The sequence below is a fragment of the Symsagittifera roscoffensis genome, chromosome 4, assembly GCF_963678635.1.
Source record: "Symsagittifera roscoffensis chromosome 4, txSymRosc1.1, whole genome shotgun sequence".
Lineage (NCBI taxonomy): Eukaryota > Metazoa > Xenacoelomorpha > Acoela > Convolutidae > Symsagittifera > Symsagittifera roscoffensis.
Window position 1 is genome coordinate 40,570,187 of NC_087065.1, and position 19,831 is coordinate 40,590,017.

General features: G+C 34.7%; 3 protein-coding genes across 4 annotated transcripts in view; all 3 read right to left on the reverse strand.

Moving 5' to 3' along the window:
• Positions 1-19,831, reverse strand: part of LOC134844878 (uncharacterized) — a 527,221-nt gene that overhangs the window by 214,633 nt on the left and 292,757 nt on the right. The gene's annotated exons all lie outside the window — the stretch shown is intronic.
• LOC134844290 (galactose-3-O-sulfotransferase 2-like) lies at positions 2,155-4,003 on the reverse strand. Its single transcript, XM_063860903.1, has one exon. It carries the CDS (start codon positions 3,450-3,452, stop codon positions 2,184-2,186), a length of 1,269 nt encoding a protein of 422 aa, XP_063716973.1. The 5' UTR covers positions 3,453-4,003; the 3' UTR covers positions 2,155-2,183.
• Positions 4,795-8,648, reverse strand: LOC134845076 (dynein light chain roadblock-type 1-like). 2 transcript variants are annotated; one of them, XM_063861921.1, is made up of 5 exons: positions 8,542-8,648; positions 8,186-8,258; positions 7,792-7,953; positions 5,457-5,516; positions 4,795-4,956 (listed from the first exon to the last, which is right to left on the reverse strand). In XM_063861921.1, the coding sequence occupies exons 1-5, from the start codon at positions 8,548-8,550 to the stop codon at positions 4,865-4,867; spliced, it is 396 nt and encodes a 131-aa protein (XP_063717991.1). In that variant the 5' UTR covers positions 8,551-8,648; the 3' UTR covers positions 4,795-4,864. The 2 variants fall into 2 exon arrangements, with proteins under 2 accessions (XP_063717991.1, XP_063717992.1); XM_063861922.1 differs by having other exon boundaries at positions 5,453-5,516.

Sequence of the window (19,831 nt, forward strand, 5' to 3'; positions counted from 1 at the left end):
TCGCTTTGCATTTCAACCTTCTCAGAAACCCATATGATCCTCAAAATTTCTATCTATAATTTGGTCTGAATTGAGAACAATACTGGTGGCATCATAGAAACTCCTGAATGAATGTCCGAACGCCCTAAAAGGTCCGCGGTCTAGCGTTCTGAAAAAATGTAATAAAAAAGTTAAAATTGAGCTTTTCTTGAGCTTTAGCTTGTGCGTCCAATGACAAAAAGAACTTGTATTTTGTTTGTGCAATCACAACTTGAAAAAACTCAAAGATAATTTGACTGCTTCAAATTGTTTGGCGTATAAAAATTGGATTCATATTTCGATTTTTAGTTATCCGAAACAATAACTTAGCTATTTAGACTCTGATTGATTATTTCACTGCGATAAATTATAGTAACCGTAAAATAAAATAGATTAGTACACAGCAGCGAAGCAAAAAAAAAACATCAAACAAATCTTTTATGTTTGTCCTAACGCGACTCAACTTGAGAGATGCTGGAAAACACACTTACCAGTGTAACAAATGACTTGAAAAAAAAACAAGGCTCTTTTTCCTTCCCCCCCCACCTGCAAAATTTTACAAGTAAATTTGTTGACCACATTGTCCCATTGTTATGAAAACTTACATACAGACTAATAAGGCCATGGCAAACATATTTGGTCTTCATACTCAACCTCGTAAAATCCTTCGTTACACTAATATATTGAAGCTCGTGTGAGGTAGGGGGGGGGAGGAAAAAGAGCCAAAAACAAGACTGCTCGCATCAGGGCAAAGCCTTGAATCTTCCGAGTGCCTTTTAAGGTTTATAGAGCAGTATTAATTATAAAAAATTAAATGTAAAAATAAAAAAATAATAATTTTTTTTTCTAAAATTTGAAACTTTTTACAAAAATCATCCCCTCACACGCCATATAAAGTACAAAAGAATAGATTTTGCTCCTTGTCCCAAACCAATTATGGCAAATAAGCTTCATTGCATATTTGCAACGGTTTCTAAGACGGATTAAACAATCTCCGCTTACGCGTTAATAACGAGAAACATATCGCGCGTTAATTGTCCCAAATTGGCCAAAATTACAATCTTTTAATCCCCACAATTTTACAAAAAATGATCAGAAGTAAAATATGTTTTCAAATTTAAGCTCAGTACAACAATACCTTTCAATTGATTTTTGATATAGTAAAAATTTCGCTAAAATGGCTAGTTAAAAAGTCGACATTTGTCTGAAGAAAAAAAAACCCAACCCGAGCACAAATATTCCGCTGCTTTTGTATCGAAAGTCGGAACAAAAAACTGGCAAGAGTTTTAGAAGCTTCTCTTATCAAATGCGTCAGCAGGATACCTCAATTAGTACATTACGAGGCCAAACTGTGCACTGGATAGGCGCAGAATTTTGTGTCTGTATGTTCCAGAAACTAGTCTTTAAGCAAATTCCATTTATTATCAATTTATCGCAAAAATCAACTAGCGTATTATCAATTTATCGCAAAAATAGCCATTTACGCTCTGTTTTACGCAATGGAAGACAATTTTCTAAACGATTGCTCATTATTTAAATATCACTGTTGAAATAGACATTTGGAACAAGCTTTTTGTAGTTTTCCATCCGGGTTTTTCTGAAAATTCGCTACTAACAAAACTTTCCAAGGTTTCAAGAAAATTTTCAAAAAACAGCATTTCGTGACGTAAAAACTACACCAAAAACCTAAATTTTTTGAAGTTCGCTATCATACGGAGATGTCGTAAAAAATACAGAACAAAAATGCTGTTTTTTGGGCTCTTTTTCATAGGTTTACGCCAAAAAAATGCGTTTGTTTTGCACGCGCTTGCTTATCAAAAATAGTTTATGTTTTCGCTATAGGCGCCATTGAAAAATTTAAGGGTTGATGGACAAAAAATGATGCCATAAACTAGTATCAAAGGGCCGTATAGTAGTTGATTTCCGCGTACAGGAAAAGTACATTTGAAAACATTTTTACACGCATTGTGTATAAGTTTGCTAGACAATTTTTTGTTCAAAGCATCCTAGAATTATCAGAGAGTGATTTTTTGGCTTCTTAGTTTTATGTTATTTGTTGAGTTTAATTCCTCTAGGTGATTTGAAATTTAAATTAAAACCTTAAATAATCATTTAAAATCAGAAGTACAAGTCGAAGTTTAAGTGCTATTCTGGTTGCTCTGTTTTCATAAAGATTTTTTTTGCAAGATCTGCATGTTTTTTTGAATGCCTATGCGAAATTCTTCCATCATTTTTGGGTTACGAAGAAAGTTATCCGGGTCTCTTTTCTCTGAGTGACCATAGCGTTTTTCTTGCAAAAGCTGAACATACTCATACGTTTTGAGCTTCCAACGACTGCAGAAAACTTTGTCAATTTGAAATGATTCTTTCCAATAGTTTTCGCTTTCAGAAATTGTCAGAGCGCTACTTTTTGTATTTTTTCTACAAAAAAGGCTGACTCTATTCAGGATACTTTGATACGATTCTAATTTTTCCTCAAAATTTTTTATGCTTCTCACTTTTAGCCAGAAGGTTTTGTTAAATTTGTTGAATAGTTTGTAATCTAAAGTCGCCCATTTTTTGTATTTTTCTTCTCGCTCGATTTCTAGTTGATGCGCAACATTCTTGTCTCTGAAGTTTCTGTAAGGTCTGTCGTTTTTCATTGAAAATAAAACATCCGGAAGATCCCAGCAAAACTCTTCTTTCAGTAGGACCATACTTTCATTCATATAATCAGTTATCAACATTAGATCGAACTCTTTATGAATTTTTTCCACAAAATTGTCTTCAAAAAGTTCATCGCGGGTTTCTTCTATGCTTCTATTAAACCCAAAGTTAAAAGCTTGCACGTTTTTGCTCGGAATATACATGTAATTTACGTAACGACTCGGATTGGCTAAAAACTCGTCAAACTCCGATAAGTCTGTTTTCTGATTTTGCAGATCTCTTTTCCATTTTACAATATAGTAGACGAAGAAAAAATTGAAGAAAGATTTAAACTGCTCGAAAGGAGATCTTAATATTGAAATGCGCTTGTAACCTGGTTCCATAATTCGATCCCAAGTTACGCGGTCATACATTGCGTGTAAGACTAGCGCGTCGTATTTCTGACTTGGTTTTCGCGACGGGTGAACGTTTCGCACAGGGTTTGGCCAATCTAGTTTCCACGAACTGCTATTTGGCAAGGCGATTTCGAGACCTTTTTCTTCGGCCGATCTGAGAAACATGGTTGTTAAGGTCATAGTCCCGCATTTGTGATTTTTGACGAACGCAAAAGCGTTGACTTTGCATTTTTGTAAGGTCGGTCTATCCACTTCTTTATCATGAACAGATGCAGGACTTTCGTTTTCAGCGGCCAATCGTAGTGATCTGGTATAATTCGAAAGGTTCAAAATAAAAAGCAAACAACAGCAAAGTAAAGCGAAGTACACGCGGCTGAGCATAGTTTTTTTCATGCCTTCAATAACTAGCTATAACCAGCTATTACTGCACAGATCTTTGACTTCTAAAAGTTGCCTCACACTGCGTGAATAAATGGTATTCATAATAACACGGTTAACTAAACGGTGTTTAAAAAATTAAGTTATAATCTAGTTAGAAAAGACAACGCGTTTATTTCAGAATGGTAAAATAAACCATCTAATGCATTTTTTACAAAGCTCATTAAAATGTTTTGATAACTTATTAAAAAATAAAAAATTCTAGTATAAAGCAACTAAATTGATAATAATTCTGTTTTAAAATTCAGATTCAAAAAACCAAAAAGTTGTCGCGACTCATTCCATCCTAATTATTAGTTATGGAATATTTTTCAAAAACAAATGAAATAATTGTTTCCATGTGCTGTACTTTATGAGCACAAACATGCGTTGTTGAGACAATCACGCCGGAAAACTAAAAACGCGTTTAACAACAGCGCGCAAAGCGTATTCAGTTTTCAACAAAAGGTGGATCAACAGCGGCATAAGCCGTTTAAGAGCTGCACCGCCTGTCTTTTTTCTACGCTTTTCTTATGACCATATGCATAAGTGCTCTGAGGAACAATAAAAACAAAAAAATGTTCACGCATCGACTATCAGAGCTTGAATGTCTTCGATGAATGTCTTCAGGGAGGCCTGTTCCCATTTTTTCTGCTCCCTCGCTGCAAAAAGTAGATCAAACTACCGATTGAGATGAAACGAACCCTTTTGTTGGCGGCGTTTTTTTGCTAGGTAAAACTAGTATTTTTCCCAAAAAAGAACAACTCAGCTGCTTTATGTGGCCAGAAATACATGGAATGATTACTCTGATTATAATTTTGTGATTAATATGATTATAGTTTTAACGAGTTTTGGGCAAAAGTTCAACCCGACCTACAATTTTAAATAGACAGGGCATTCAATGAATCCCAGTCGTGAAATTGAATCGATGCCCATTAAAAGTTTGAAGAAAATGTTTTCGTCAAAGCCTGGTACTCTGCGTACGAATATCTTGGTGCTAACGACAGGTAACAGGGTAACAGTGGCGTGCAAAAGAATTTTTAGTGTTTTCAGTTTGAACTTTTTGAACTTTTTCTAAGCTGCCCTAAAACTTTTTTTTAAAAATTTTGGCCGAAAGTGTCTGCGCCTCTGGAAAAGTTTTGGAAAAAATGACAGCTTTCTTGGCGGGCGCTTCCCCTAGGCACTTTTAGAAAAATTTTTAGGTTTCAACATAAAATGGATTTCATTAACACTGGGCACGTGTAAATAGTAGCAAAGAGATCTTTTGGGAGGCCTGTTACCTTAAGTTTGTTACTGACCGAGTCGACAAAAGCCAAAATTAACATGTTATAGGTTGAATTGAAGTTATAAATGGGTCCATAACTCATAACTTTTTTGAGTTGTTTTCATCAAATGTAGTTGTCGTAAATAGGCACGAGTTTTTTGTTCTTCGTTTTGTTTTTGACCCTTTCTTGGATCACCACGAGGGCCTGGTTTTCATCTGAACACATCAAAGTTTCACAGCATTTTGTGTTTAAAATCGATTCCACAAAAGTTAGTTCAATTAAATTTGAATATTTATTTTGGCTATTCTCCAATTTAGTGGTTGCGGTAAAAAAAAATGGGTTTGTATATAAATATTTATTAAGCACAAAATCAAAAACTTGCCATTAGGTTTGAAATCTAACGAGTTTGAAGGTTAAGTTGGGGCTACTTTTTATTTCCGCGTTTCTGTGTTTTTGAAGTTAAGCTCGCCTTTTAACAGTAGTGCGTATGTTTTGTCTTGTAGTGCACGCACAGGCAGTAAATCACTTTTACTGCACAGAAAGCACAGAAACAATCAACTTTTCTGACGATTTGATTGTTTCTGTGCATCGTGCAGAGCTAATTAATACTTTACTTCGACAGTTGCTCGAAGACAACTTATATCTTCATTTGGGCTGGCTAAAAACAATCAAAGAACCCCATGCAAATAATAATATACTTTTTAAACTTACGTACGTGGTGAGATCATAATTTCTGTAATTTTCACCATCTTTTTCTTAGCCCCAGTTGACATGTCTGAAATGGAAATATTTTCAATTGATTAAAAAGTTTGCGGATCATTTTAAAAGTCCCGGTGTCTGTATTTATGACTCGGCAAAAATATTCTCTTTTCGATTTAAAAAAGGTAGCAGTGCAGTGTTTGTTATAGATTTTATGGATTTTATGTCAAAAGTTGTAAGGGTGAGGCAAGGATGGAAGTAGTTTTAAAACAGCAAATATATTTCCGATATCCGAACATTAATTTAAGTAAGAAATTAAAAAACAAAATTTCTCTAAATTGCATCTTTTGAAGATCTATTCAGGAGAAAATCGATATCACATCACACGATTTACAAAATAACTTTCTTTTTACGTCGACCTGAAAAACTTAACATTGACCCAAAGTATTCCCAGCTGCCCTCAATGAAGGTATCAATACTTGAATTCAAAAAATTACAGTTAAAAGTAAAATTGGATCTCCTGTATTTTGAGTAAATAAAAAATCAAAAGCAAAACATTTCATTACGAGGCCAAACTGTAAGCTGACAATTCGAATGAGACAAAAATAATTTATGAGAATCTAGGTTAATGGTGCGACAACTTTCTGTAATCAATTTTCGTCTCGACATTTGTGCAACTCTTTTCATAAGAACTCAGACAGTCGTCGTCAACTGAAAATTGAATGTTAAAGCAAGTAAGGAGAATGTTTTGTTCCAATTTTTGACGAGATTGCGGAATATTTAAGATTGGATGGTTTTTTTTCAAAATCAGTCAATTTTCAATTTCTAAACTAAGCCTTTTTGACGGAATAATACTTTACCTGTGACCTTTTTTGTAGATTAAAAAAGGTTTGAAAAATAAGAACTTTCAAGCCGTCTTTGAAAGGTCAATTTGCGATAATTAATACGCAATATACTGCGTCCTTAAAACACGTGTGAGCGGCGAACGAATTAATGCGTTCCAAATTGACATGCGTCCAACAGTTTATTCCTTTTACAACAAAAGAAGACGTTGAAGACACCCTTTGTATCTTATATAGCGTGTGGGAGGATGGATTTAAGAAAAGAAAAGAAAAAAAAATTCTTTTCTTTTCGTTATTTCGTCATTTATTCAACCAGAACAACTTTTGAATTGGCCTTAAAAAGGAGTCGGATTGTTCAGGGTTTCACACTGGCTTACGAGGATTCCTGTTTATATATATATATATATATATATATATATATATATATATATATATATATATATATATATAAATTATGAAAAAATAAATACATATTTGCAAATGCACATTAAAATTGTTCATATATAAATATAATTTTTTACATATATTTTATTATGTAAATTTGTGTGTGTATATATATTAAAAGAAAACGTTTATTGACAGTTTATAAATTCTGCCAAAAAACACAAAAACATTGTTAGTTTTTAAAGAAAAAATACAAAACTAATAATATACGAGGACTTTAAAACAAGTTTTATTATAAAACTTTCTCTCATTTCACTGTTATTTAAGTTGTTGAATTGTTTTTGCCAGCAAAAAATGCAGATTTTTTAAGTTACGTTTCAATGACTTGAATTGCTCTGATCACACATTTGACAGCGGTTTACCAAGCTTTCACTGCCTTTTGTTTTGAACAGCCTCAGACCGAGTTGATTTAAAGCAACCAGATAAATTGATTAAACTTAATTTTTACATGCTCGTTTTTGTAAAAAATTTGTTAACTTCAGACAAAATATTATGAAAATTTTTTTTCTCTGAATTTAACTTTTGAACAAAATTTCAAAAAATAATTGCGCCATACAATTTCTGTAAAAATGCTTGTCCAAATGTTCTCGAATTTTTTGCTTAGAGTTAAAATATTTTCAGAGAAAAGAAATGAAAACTTTTAGCTTTGTTGATTTTACCAGATTATGTTAAATCAGCACTGTATCAGCTTGCTCAACACTGAATTTTCGGTTAACAACAAAAAAATGTTCAAGCAAAAGCAATCCAATTGAATGAAATGTATTGCATCAGAGCTCGGGAAACTCTGCTGACTATTGAAAAAAGAATTGTTCCAATATCCATGTATGAATTTTTTTCTCAAAATAAAGGTGGGTGGGCTATTAATTGTTAATTTCACTGCAATGCAGGGTTTGAACTGTTTCGGTAAATGGACGATGACATTATTGGGTTTTAGCTTTACAAAATCTGGTACCCCGATTTATTTTGTAGTAGTTCAAGTGACCAATCTTTTTAAAGTCAACTCAGACGTGATTCGGAGTCTAGAGACATACAGCGCAAAAAATTGTATCTGTTGATTGCTGTTACCCTGAGTAGAGCAGTCTTTCTCGGCACTGATTCGGATGTTTTGCATTTCATTCTCGGGTTCTAAATCCCGCACAAGATTATTGGCCGAGTACAGCACCCCTCCCAAGGACTCAATGTACCGCATAGTGGTAGGGTTGTCCATTGAAGACTTAATTGGGTAGCCTGCAAAAGAAGAAATTGAGCATCACATAATACCTGGCCATAATACGTTCTTACACCAGAAATTAATGAGAATAAGAATGGGATGGATATCCTCTTTATGTAGAATTAAAGACATTAGAAGATCCTTATTATTTCGCTTTTAATCGGTTTTAATTAACCATGTTACATAATCAAACATAATGATATTCTTGAAATATGAGTTAATGCTATAAAAGATGATTCAATGGATTACCTTGTGCATTTACCACCATAATTCCCAGCACGCCTGGGTGATTCTTGATTCTCTCGAAAATTGCACTGGCAGTCTAGAACATATTTACCGAAAATATAACGCTATTCATCTACAGTACCCAACCAGTTTTGATTGAAAAGTTTTTCAGCAAAAGGTGAATTTCAGTTATATTAATTAATTTTTAAGTCTCAAATTATTTCATTCTGTCACGCAAATTATACTTTAAGAAAGTTTTTTTATTTTTGACAACTTGCAGCTGGTTTACTTGCACAATGTTTTTTTTGTTTTAGTGTTCGGGAAGTTATTATCATTAGAAGTTTTAAAAATAACTTGAATAAAAGCTGACCTTTTTTTACCTGTGTCATTCTCTGATTCAATTCTGGTCCGAAATTTTATTGAAAGTCTTTTCTTAATCAAATGAGGAAACAAATATCTAAAAATTCGTGCACGTGAACAAAAAGTGGGGCCATTAAAATTTAATTTAAAGCAGGTGAAGAAATATTGAAAATGATAGTTACAGTATGAAACAGATAAAGTACAGGAGAAAAAAGCACCGCAAGAAAAATGTAGAAAAGCTGCTGCTTTTCAATTAAATTATGTCCAAAGGTTCAAAACTAATTTTGATGGCTGCAGCAATCAGCATGAGTAGTTCGGTGGGGTAGCAATGAACATTTGTGCAGCTGAGCAAGCGATAACTACCTACACTAGGTGTTCAGTCAGGCTAAACTATAAGATTACTTAGAAGCTAATCACTGAAATAACTCCAACATAAACGATATATCCTTGTATGATAATTCGGATTTAATTCTTTTTTAATTTTTTAATGTTAAAAAAAGAGGACACAAATACGCACCGAAACCTTCAAATATCACCTTATGACGCATAAACCAACAGTTTTTCACATTTTCATTCTGTAATTGCTGACAATCATTCTGTAATTGCTGATGAAAGTTTTTGCTTCAAAATGATGAATTATTTTTGCCTTTACGGAATTTTATCCTCGCGTGAACAAATTTGGCAGAGTTTTTCATCACAGACTCCAGTTTATGGTCTTTATTTTAAAAATTTGTCGCTGCTTTCAGGGGAAACTAAATTAAAAAGGTATGTTTTTCTTTCTTTTTTATACTTAAATAAATAAACTAAAAAAACAGTAAACTTTACATTTAACTATACGTTAATCAAGTAATGGCAGTTACAATTTTAAAAAAGTATATATCACATGTGGATATTAAACAAAACCAAGTCACCAAATGTTGAGAAAAACGTATATTAAAAAAATTGCTCAATTGGAGTAAGGAAATTGTTTTACGAACTGTAAAATATTGATGTAAATACTAGAAACGCAGGTGTTTCGTCAACCTAGCATTATGAAGAGCTTTTTAATGGCCTGCTGAAACAACTATTGTTGGCGGTAAGCTCCGTTTGTTGGCGGTAAGCTTCAAAAGAGATCGAACCCTGATGTGATTTCAACTTATTTAATGTTGTTAGCAATTGTTACATAACCTTTCTAACCTTTCTTACTATTTCATTCTAACAGGACCTTCTTTATTTCATTCTCTCCGGCGGATACAATGCTCTCTTCACTTTTTAAAATGTTTTAACTTAAGACTATTTCACTTTTATTCTTTTATTTTTTTAATTGTATAAAGTAGAGTTAGCTGTAACAAAGTAATATTTTATCATGGCGCAGTCAAATAACGAATCTAACGTGAGGAGAAAACCTCCATTTTGGCAGAACCTTACGGTAGACCCACCTATACCTTGGGAAGATTAGAGTGATATCTTTCATTTAGCTATTATCGCAAAAGAAAACATAGACATCGAAAATCTACTAAACCCATCGGAAAGACACCATCCCCAACCACCAACATTGGAAAATCCGACGGATAACGAATCGGAAAGCCAAAGAAAATCTAGAATAGACAGGAATATTCAAGAACAAAGACGATACGACGAAGAGGAAACGGCATCTATCAAATCAGAAACCAAGAAATTTAACGGTATGAGAATAGAAGAAGCCGACAAAAAATTACGATCGATCCTTTAATTAGCCCTAGGAAATGAGGGAAAACAATTTTTCGGACAAATGTTCACAAACGTCACCTTTGAAAGGCCCAAATTTCTAAACAGAAAACAACGAGACAGAGAGTCACTCGAACAATTTTGGGGAGCCTTAGCCGAAATGGCTAAAAAGTGTGACATAGCCGCGGGAGAGGAAGGATGGATCATGGACATCTTCATAAATAACATGAAAAATTATGACATACAACGAAAACTCCTGACTGAAATACTACCTCCGCGAGACGCAATAAATGTGGCACTCATCGATGAAAAGGGAATTTTCAACACTTAAAACTAACAAACAACTTTAAACCCAACGGACCACCCGCACACAAATCTCAAAATCTCAAAATCCGGTGGATAAGGCAATCAGAAACTTATACTGCGGGTTCACGGACAACGCCATAAACATTTCTGCGAAAGTGATACTACCTATTTTTTCAAATGGATAGTCACACGATGACTGCAGCTTCTTTTTGACAGAAGGACATGAGAGGAACATACTCGAAAACGACAATTTGCCTAAAGTGGGGGTAGAAGTTTCACAGAAGTACTTTCCACACTTCGACACAAACCAGACGTATAAGAAGACAAACTTTATTTCAACAGCAGAATCAGAAAGAGAATTCATTAACATCTCCAAAACGTTTAAAAATTTATTCCTTCGGATTGGAAAAATAAAAAATCAGATCAAAATCACCCATTTTCTTAAACCCTTAAACCCATTCAAATAAAAGGAAGACGAGTCTCCCTGCACTTACTGGATTCAGTTAAAACTGAACTTAACCGATTAAAAAGCGAAGGACACATCAAGAAATTAGAAAATTGTGATGAAGGTTGTTTTATCAGCCCATTTGTTTTTACTTGTAAAAAAGACAAATCGATCAAGTTGGCTTTAGACCCTTAATTTATTACTAAACCGATATGCAAAAATAAATATCAGATGCCTAATATCCACGAACTTGTAGACAATGTATCGGCACACATCAAATGATTATGTTCGAGAAGTTTGGTTTACAAATTTGTATTTGAAAAAGGAATATAGTCAACTCGCCTTAGACAAGTTTACTAGCAACCAATGTAATTTTAGTATAGTGGGCGGCAATATTACTGGTACCTACCAATTTTTAATTGGTTTTTAAGGCTAAGGTGATATGCCTGCCGAATTTCAAAGACTCATGGACGATCCCTTTTACAAACTGTTTAGGTACGATAGGTATGATCCCGCTAGGTACGATCCCTTTTACAAATTGTTATTTAGAAAACGTTTTAATTGCATCCGAAGGAAGTTTTTTAGACCACAAAAATATTGTGTTGAAAATCTTATCAACGTTAGACGAAAACAACTTCGCCCTCAAATGGTCAAAGTATGAATTTTTTCAAACGTAAATCGAATGGTTGGGATTTAAAATCTCAAAGACTGGAATTTTTCCTTTATTCGACAAAACGGAAGCAATAGAGGATTTACCCATTACAAAAAATCTCAAAGAGTTAAGATCATTTTTATGATCTATAAACCAATACATTAAATTCGTCCCAAATTGAAACCCAAAAATGTACATTACAAGACGCTCTCTCAAAATTATTTGGAACCTTTGATCTTCCTATCAATCAAAAATCAAACGTTCTCCCTTCGAATTACCATTTTATAGAAAACCAAACATTATTTGGAAACAACTGGCTTCTGGTAAACCATCCAATGGATTTTTAGACAAAGAAAATCTAAACTCTCCAAAAAAAGAGCAAGGGACTGGAATGCGGACGACAGAGTGGAAGATGGATACAAAGATACACTGATCTCCAAGAAAAACTTGACACCTGCAGAGACGAGATACGATACAGACTACATATCCAGTTCAAAACCCTCCACCTCTAGATTACCGCTTCAAAGTCCGTTTGAAGGTAAAACCCCACGGAAAACGAATGGGAACATCAATGGAAACCCGTTTTATAAGGAACTAAACAAAAAGATGATAACACCTCTAGTTCAACTGTAGAACTATCCGACGGACAAATAATCAGAAAGTCAGATATTGCCCTTCCCAAATAAAACTCTTCAAAACTCAGATCTTTTAAAGGCAACATTTCATGCCCATACTTTCTTAATCGTAATGTTGAAGTAGGTCAGAAAACCGAGAAACCCAGGAGACCAGGTGGGGTCTTTGTGTTTATAAAACAGTTGTCTTCTCCATTGTACTACTCTGGTTTCACCATCGCTTCGATGCTAAAAGTCTGAAGCAAGATATTTATGCGTGGCGAATTATCCCAGCCGCATTTGACCACAAGCCTTTGCGGTCTCAAGAGATAAACTAATATGTTAAAAAGAACACTTCATTAGCAAAATGAAAGAAAAAAATTCAAATTGCAAGTCTTAGTCAGCTTCAAATTTTTTCTTTTATTTTACATATTTTCACATTAAACATAATAATACACAGCAATACTAAAGAATTTTTAACTTTGTGTTTCCATTGTTGGTTGTGTAATCATGGTTAACATTTATCCTAAGTCAATCAGAGCTAAATGTTTGTAATAAGCAAAAAAAAACTTGAACATTTGCACAATACACTTAGAAAAACAAACAATCCAGTCGAACAATAGTAGTCAGGCTCCATAGATGCACTAGCTAATGTGTTTTTCTTGTAAATAAGAGCATTTTTTTCAGTTTAGTCAGAAAACATCTCTTCTTAGCCATAATGTTTTCTGCCATCGAGCTACCTTGAGTTCCATTGATTTCGGTGGATATGTGAAAAACTAAGTTTTGAAACACTTATTTTCTTATCAAATGAAATAACACAAGAAAGAAAAAAAAACCAAATAAAAAACAGCAAAATAGTTCTTCTTTTTTTTCTCCTCTTAAATCTTATAGTGAGTTTTTGCACTCAATTAGCTCCGAATCTGCGCTGAGCTTAAACAAAAGTTTAGGCAATGATTTGGAGACAACAAAAATTTTTGCGTATTCCGAATAAGTTATTTTTGCGTAACTGAAGTACACCTCTGCCACTTCATAAATTTTGGTTCTGATAAATCAAAAGTAATCAAACCAAATTTTTTTTTGAGAGCTCATGATTGGAACAACTATAGAAATTATGCTCATTCATAATTAGGACAATTTATCCACGAGGGGGCGAGCCGCTATTGTCCCTGTTTAAAAACTAATAATGTTTCCTTCCCGGGACGACCAAAAATACTAGTCATACAATTCCATATATAGAAAAATGCTAGTCATACACTTTCCATACGATTCCTTACGTACAGAAAATTGCATGAAAGGTCTATGATTAGTGTTTTTTTCATATATGGAAATTGTATGACTAGCATTTTTCCATAAACCAAAAATATTGATTTTTTACATTTTAATTTCTCAAATCTTTTTGGTTGTGTTCGTAACGGAACACAAATGGCATAAACCTTGATTACTCAAACGTAGTAACCAACGGTTTGGCCGTCTCGCATTAAAAATGCATTGGAAACAGCCTGATAAGTGTAACTTCTGTCTCAGACAAATAATATAACAAAAGTAATCAACTTTTAAATTTTGGTAATAATTTTTAAAGATGATTATTTCTAAAATTTGAATTTTTAATTTACCAGACATTGATCAAGGCATACAAAAACATGTCATACAAAAGAAAGATGAGTTTTAAGCGTTTTTGAAAAAAGTTATAAAGAGAAAAGGAAGAAAAATCCAATATTAGTATATCCAGGACTACGTTATACACACAAAAAATTAATTTTTGCATGCAAAATTTTTTTTTTCAAAGAATGTGTGTTTGAATACGAAAATCAATTTGCGGCTGGAAAAAAACACAAACAATTTTTGGGGGCAATATCAAAAACACTTAAAAAAATTTCTGTCGTCGCCATCAAAAAAATGCTATGACTAGTGTTTTTTTTCAGAAAACAAAAATAAAAAAAGTCAAAGTTTGCAGTCGTAGCAGCCCAAAAAACGCTTAAATGATTTGCCAGCAGTTGAATTGATTGTTCAAAGCTTTTTTTTCACAAAAAAAATTTTTTCAGAAAATTCTAATCGTACAATTTCCGTATATGGAAATTGTATGATTAGAATTTTTTTTCATACCATTTTTTTTCCTTTTTTTATGAAGAGATACCAATTTCGATACCAAAACAACTATAAAAACACCTTTGAAATTCGATTAAACTCATTTTGCAAAAATGTATGAAATTTGTAAGAACAGCATTTTTCCATAGACCAAGTGTATGAAATTGTATGATTAGCATTTTTGGTCTATGGAGGTCAACCCGGGTTACCCTCAAGCAACGAGCACGGATAATGGAGGGCCTCAAACATCCGAACTTTCGATTGAGAGGCGGAAGCGTAGCCACTTCACCATCACTTGACCATATCGCTTGTGACTTGTCGTACAATGAGAATACAATGAAATTGTACGAGTGTAGAGGCAAATGTAACCAGTCAACAAGTTTAGTAAGAAAACACCGTTTCATAAATAGGTCAAATAATGCATAACACTAAACAAAAGGTCGACACTAATCAACGTAATAGCTTTGGTTATTCAATCTGGTGCCGCGAGGTCACCTGAAAGTTAGTCTTCAAGGACGAACATAAAAATCGCAGCAATAAAATAGGATGTATAGATGAAATAAAATCAATAAATAGGTAATTTATGAAGGTACGAAGATATATACCCGGACGGATAACACTCCCCGGGAGCTATCAAAATTTTTCAAAGATTAAACAGTTTGTTGAGTGAATTGTTTTTACTGTGGATTTACACTACCATTCCCTTCTCTCTCTCTCTCTCTCTCTCTCTCTCTCTCTCTCTCTCTATCTCTCTCTCTCTCTCTTTCTCACTCTCACTCTCACTCTCTCTCTCTCTTCTCGTTTGTTGATCGCTCTCTATAGTCTCATGTTCTTTTCGTTGATTGCTGTGTCTTCCATTTGTTTTTCCTTTCTGAACGGATCTATCAATTGTGATTTTAACCGGATCTAACCCGTTTTTCCTGGTTTTTGTTCGTCTGCAGTTATCGGCTTCATCTCACGTGATCATTGTTGTCGCTCTTGGTGTCTCGATACCTCATTATAGTCGCCGGTTGTTCTTCTGGTTTTCGTGCTTTCTTTTTTCAGCTTTTTTGTGGTTTTTGCCGCCCGGATAATTCGCTCGGTAACTTTTTTATTCCGGTTGTAAGTTGGTTTTTTGTCTTTGTTGTCATTTTCTTGTGCAAAACTTGTGGATAGACTTGAATCTGTTTTGCGTCTTCTTCATTCAGCTTTTCTGCTATCGAGCCCATTTGCTCTATCTGTCTCTTTTGCTGGTGTGGGTTTAGGCACCATCCCCTTCTTTATGCTATTATTAGCCAATATTGACATAGCATTACCAATTTTGGCCTCAAGATTGCTCGAGCGATTGCATGTCGATATTTTTGTGGTGGCCGCGTTTTCTTCATGTCCAGTTTCTTGGATAATGGTTTTTTTCGGATTATAAAATTGGTACATCTGATTTTCAGGACGGCGATGCTGGCATATTGAAGATGATATGATGCCTATTGGTTGTGGTACTCCATCTAATCGCTGGCCATAATGTTTTATTTATAAGGCTTACTTGCTGACTCCTTCTTTTGGTTGGTTGATCGAGGTCACTCCGATGTCTTTGTTAGCTACCTGAGCTAGCTTTTTTCGTTTCCGCGTGATCGCTTCTTCGCCGTTTTTTCTTATTGAATTGGACTTTGATTGTTCTTTTAACATGCATGTGAGGGTTCCCTTGGATTCTTCACATGAAAAAAGCGATAACTTCTATTGTGTCGGGCGGATTTGTACGACGAAGTCAAATAGTCTGGTGGGGCAAAAGTTCCATTAGACATTTGGGTTACGTACGAAAGCAAAACCACTGTTTCGATGTATTTTCGAACGTTTGTACCCAAGCGGTGTGTTAAGATTTTCCCGTCTTTTGTTTTACGCTTTTGATGAAAGGCAGTGCGCTCCTTAACTGTCTATACTAATCTCAACGTTTTCCTGGCTATTTGATTAATACGTTCTCTGAGGTTTTGTGTTTGGGGCTGCTTCTATCTCTTTATGCCTTAGTTCTATAGGGGAATTTAGTTTCTTAGTAGTCGAATCAAGTTCACCAGTGAGTTCGGTGTCCAAGTTATTTAATTTCCAGAAGTTCCCCGCGCCTTTTCCCGGGTGCCCGGCGCCTGATGGTAATTTTGTCCTTCGACCAGTAGTCGTGGTTCTAAAACTGTTCTGGTGTCCGTCGTAGTCTCTCTAGTTTCTGCTATTCATTTTTACATTAACCCAACTTAGGTTGCTTTGGTTACTTGCTGTTGCTAGGTTTGATAATTTCGTATTTGGACGCCTGCCCATGTGAATTTCGATAGATTTTGCGATTTTTTTTTCGCGATTGGGGTAATTCGTAAATTTTTTTTATTAAGTTGATCATTTGTCACACCAGACACTAGAATATATGTTTATTTCAGGCCTCGATTTTCGTTACCCTTAGCTTATTTTTTATTGTATGGAATAGGCGTTTTATCAAACATATGGCCCCATGGTTGTCTACTGGCGCATACAATAGCTTAATGTTGTTTTCTTTGAAATAAAGCTGAACTATTTTTTTATCTTGAATGTTTGTGCTTGGTCGCATCTTATTTTAAGTGGAACTCCATATATACCGTTCCAATTAATATATACCGTTGCATAACCTTGATTGCTGTGTCTATTGTGGTTTTTGTAAGTACCTTTGCGGTGGGGGATTTGAAAAAGAGGTTTTTTAGCTACCAATAAATATGCGTCCTTATTAAGACCATCGAGCATGGGTCTCGCAAAATCCAATAAAAATTCTAATAGGCTCTATTACCTCATCCTATTAAAACTGATGCTTTTTCATATGATTAATTTAAAAATTTTACCTTGCTTTTTTCAAATTCTCTACAATTTTGCCCTTTGTTACGATAGCTTTTTGGACATGCGGAAACTAAATGTCACCCGCATTTTCCAACATGGCGCTTGTCCTCTATGTGTTAGGTGAAAGCTTTCCAGATCGAATCAAGTATTCTGTTTTAATCAATCTGTTTGGTATATTAAAAACATCAGTCATTTAATCACAGTTTTTTTCTCGAACAAAGTGAATCAGCGGTTAGGGTTTTTTTGTCTTTGCGCGTTGCTGGCGTTGTAAAGCGGCATCCCAATAGAGTGCGGAATCATCTTTTCTCATTTTTCTTGCTTTTTCCATCACGTTTGTTGGTGTTTCATTGTCAATTGCTAATATGATTTAGTGTGTCTCCACCAGTTAGGAGTTTTTTCTTGAAAAATTGATACCCGGCCTTATTGGTGTGAGATCCATGTTCAGTGATCTTGTCTTTGGTTGATTGTAAATTTCTTTTTCTATTGATGGTGCTACTTTTTTATCCGTTTGGAAGCTTTTTGTCTCTGTCTCTTGCTGGGGTATTTGATTGCGCTTTTTGTTTCTGATGATAATTTGCATTTTTCAACCTCCATTCTGATGTGGAGACCTCTTGCTCCTGTTTTGTGTCTTGTATTTGCTTCTGCTTGGCCCAATTGCTTTTTGTGTTACTTTATCTTTCTTAGGACGCCACTTAACTGATTGTCCTTCTTGTATCCATTGCGTCAAATTTTTCCGTGTGGATGTTCCATTCACATGGGTGACTTTTGTTTTGAATTCTTCACACATGATTCTGGGTCGGAACTCGTTTTTACTTATCATTCTCCTTGTAGGCCCCATTGTATGTTTCCTCCCTTGGTTGCTGTCTTCATATCTCTCACTTTCCTTTCCTGCTCTCAATTTTTTTTTCTTTTTGCCACGATATTTAGCTTCTTCTCGGATAAATATGTGAATCGATCTCCTTCCTCTGGAGAATTCTTTTATCGTTTTCTCTCTTTCCGGGGTGTCCTTGCTCTATGGAGTTTTGCTTTCGGTGAAGTCCATCTTTTAGTCGTTCCTGTCCATTATTGGTTAGCAAAGTGTAACTTTAAGGCAAGGTCTTCAGTTTTTTGTTAGATTTTGTTAGATTCGTGACCGACTGATAATTTGCAGAGTTTAAGACGGAGTCGCTCCGTCTATTCTGCGTTGACCGGATGTCAATCAAATTTCACGGTGCTCGTTTCTTATTGGTTAATTCATTCAGCACTAAACAACCTTATTTCTCAAGCTTTGGAAAGAACGTGGATGATTAGCAATTACAAAATCTTTACCATAATTGCTTGCTGGTAGCGCCGTGCTGACTGAGTTGCGTGAGACGTAATTACTTAGTCCGTTTTCGTCAAAGTTGAATGATAATAAGCGGTCAATCCACTGAGTAACATTAAACCGTTTCTGATTTCTCTGACATGTTTAGTTCGCTCAGCAAGGCCGTGCGATCCGTGATAATAGTGGAAGACTTATCATATAAAAAGTACCTAAAGTTCTCTACGGCTCAAACTACTCCTGATACTTCCAACTCATTAGTAGAACTTTTTTCTTTGTAATTCTGTGAGTGTCTTGATGCATAGGAGATGGGGATCCAACTCCTATGCATAGGCCATGGGGATGGCAGATTTTTTCTAATGCCACCCTAATCCAAAAAAAAAAGAAGCGTTGCAAACTAATCTTGTTTCTAGGCTTTGATCAAATTGTTTTTTCTCGACGATTTCTGCAACTGGGTTTATAACCTTTTTGAAAGCACTACCATGTTCTTTATTCCATTTGAAGATGATGTTCTCTGTGTTTTCAGCAATAACCTATGCGGTGCGGTATGTGTCGCCTAGTTTGATATACAATTTGTAAGGGGGTTTTTTGAACCCATAAACTTTTTGAGATGTTTGAAGTGTTTGTAGGGTTCTCTATAGCTGCCGTCTTTCTGATAAGTCATTTGCTTTAATTCTTATTGATTCTTTGCCGGCAATTTTGCGTTCTGCCATCAAATTGCTGATTTCTTTGCATTTAGTTTGTTCTATACTGTTTTCAGTTTCGTTTGGTGGTCTGAGTTTTTCGCTTTTGAATTATCAAAATGCCGACAAGGAATGCAAATGTGATCTTACAACTTGTAAAAGTGAGGTTGACTGCTTTCTGAAATTTTATTGGCATGTCCTGTAAGCCGTAGAAACCAGTTTAAAATTGGTATATTCTAGGTGCTCGTCCACCAATTGAGCTGAAATTATATTGTTCTCTGGTTGTCCTATCCAGTAGGTTTTGTGCATACGCGTAACGTAGGTCTGAAGTGGAGAAATATACATCGCAGGAACTTTTGCTTTTGACCGCTTTTGCAACGGTGTCTAGAAGCAAGTCAATGTTGGGCATTTTATACTTGTTTTTTTTTTCTGTGGAAATATTTAATGACTTGTGTCAAATCCAGTGTCAGTTTAAATTTTGTTTTACTTTTATAACAAACGGGATCATAAAATGCATTTTGCCGCATTTTTCCAATTACTTATAGTGTTCTTGGTTAAACAATTTGTTTATCTCTTGTTCTATTTTTTCCTGTAGGAGTATGTGTACTGTGCGTCCATTTTGAATAAATGCTTTGAAGTGTTTGACATATTTGGTTTTTACCACATGTTTTTTTGATTCTCCAAATAAGGTACATAGACCTTGATAGTTTTTACTTACGAAC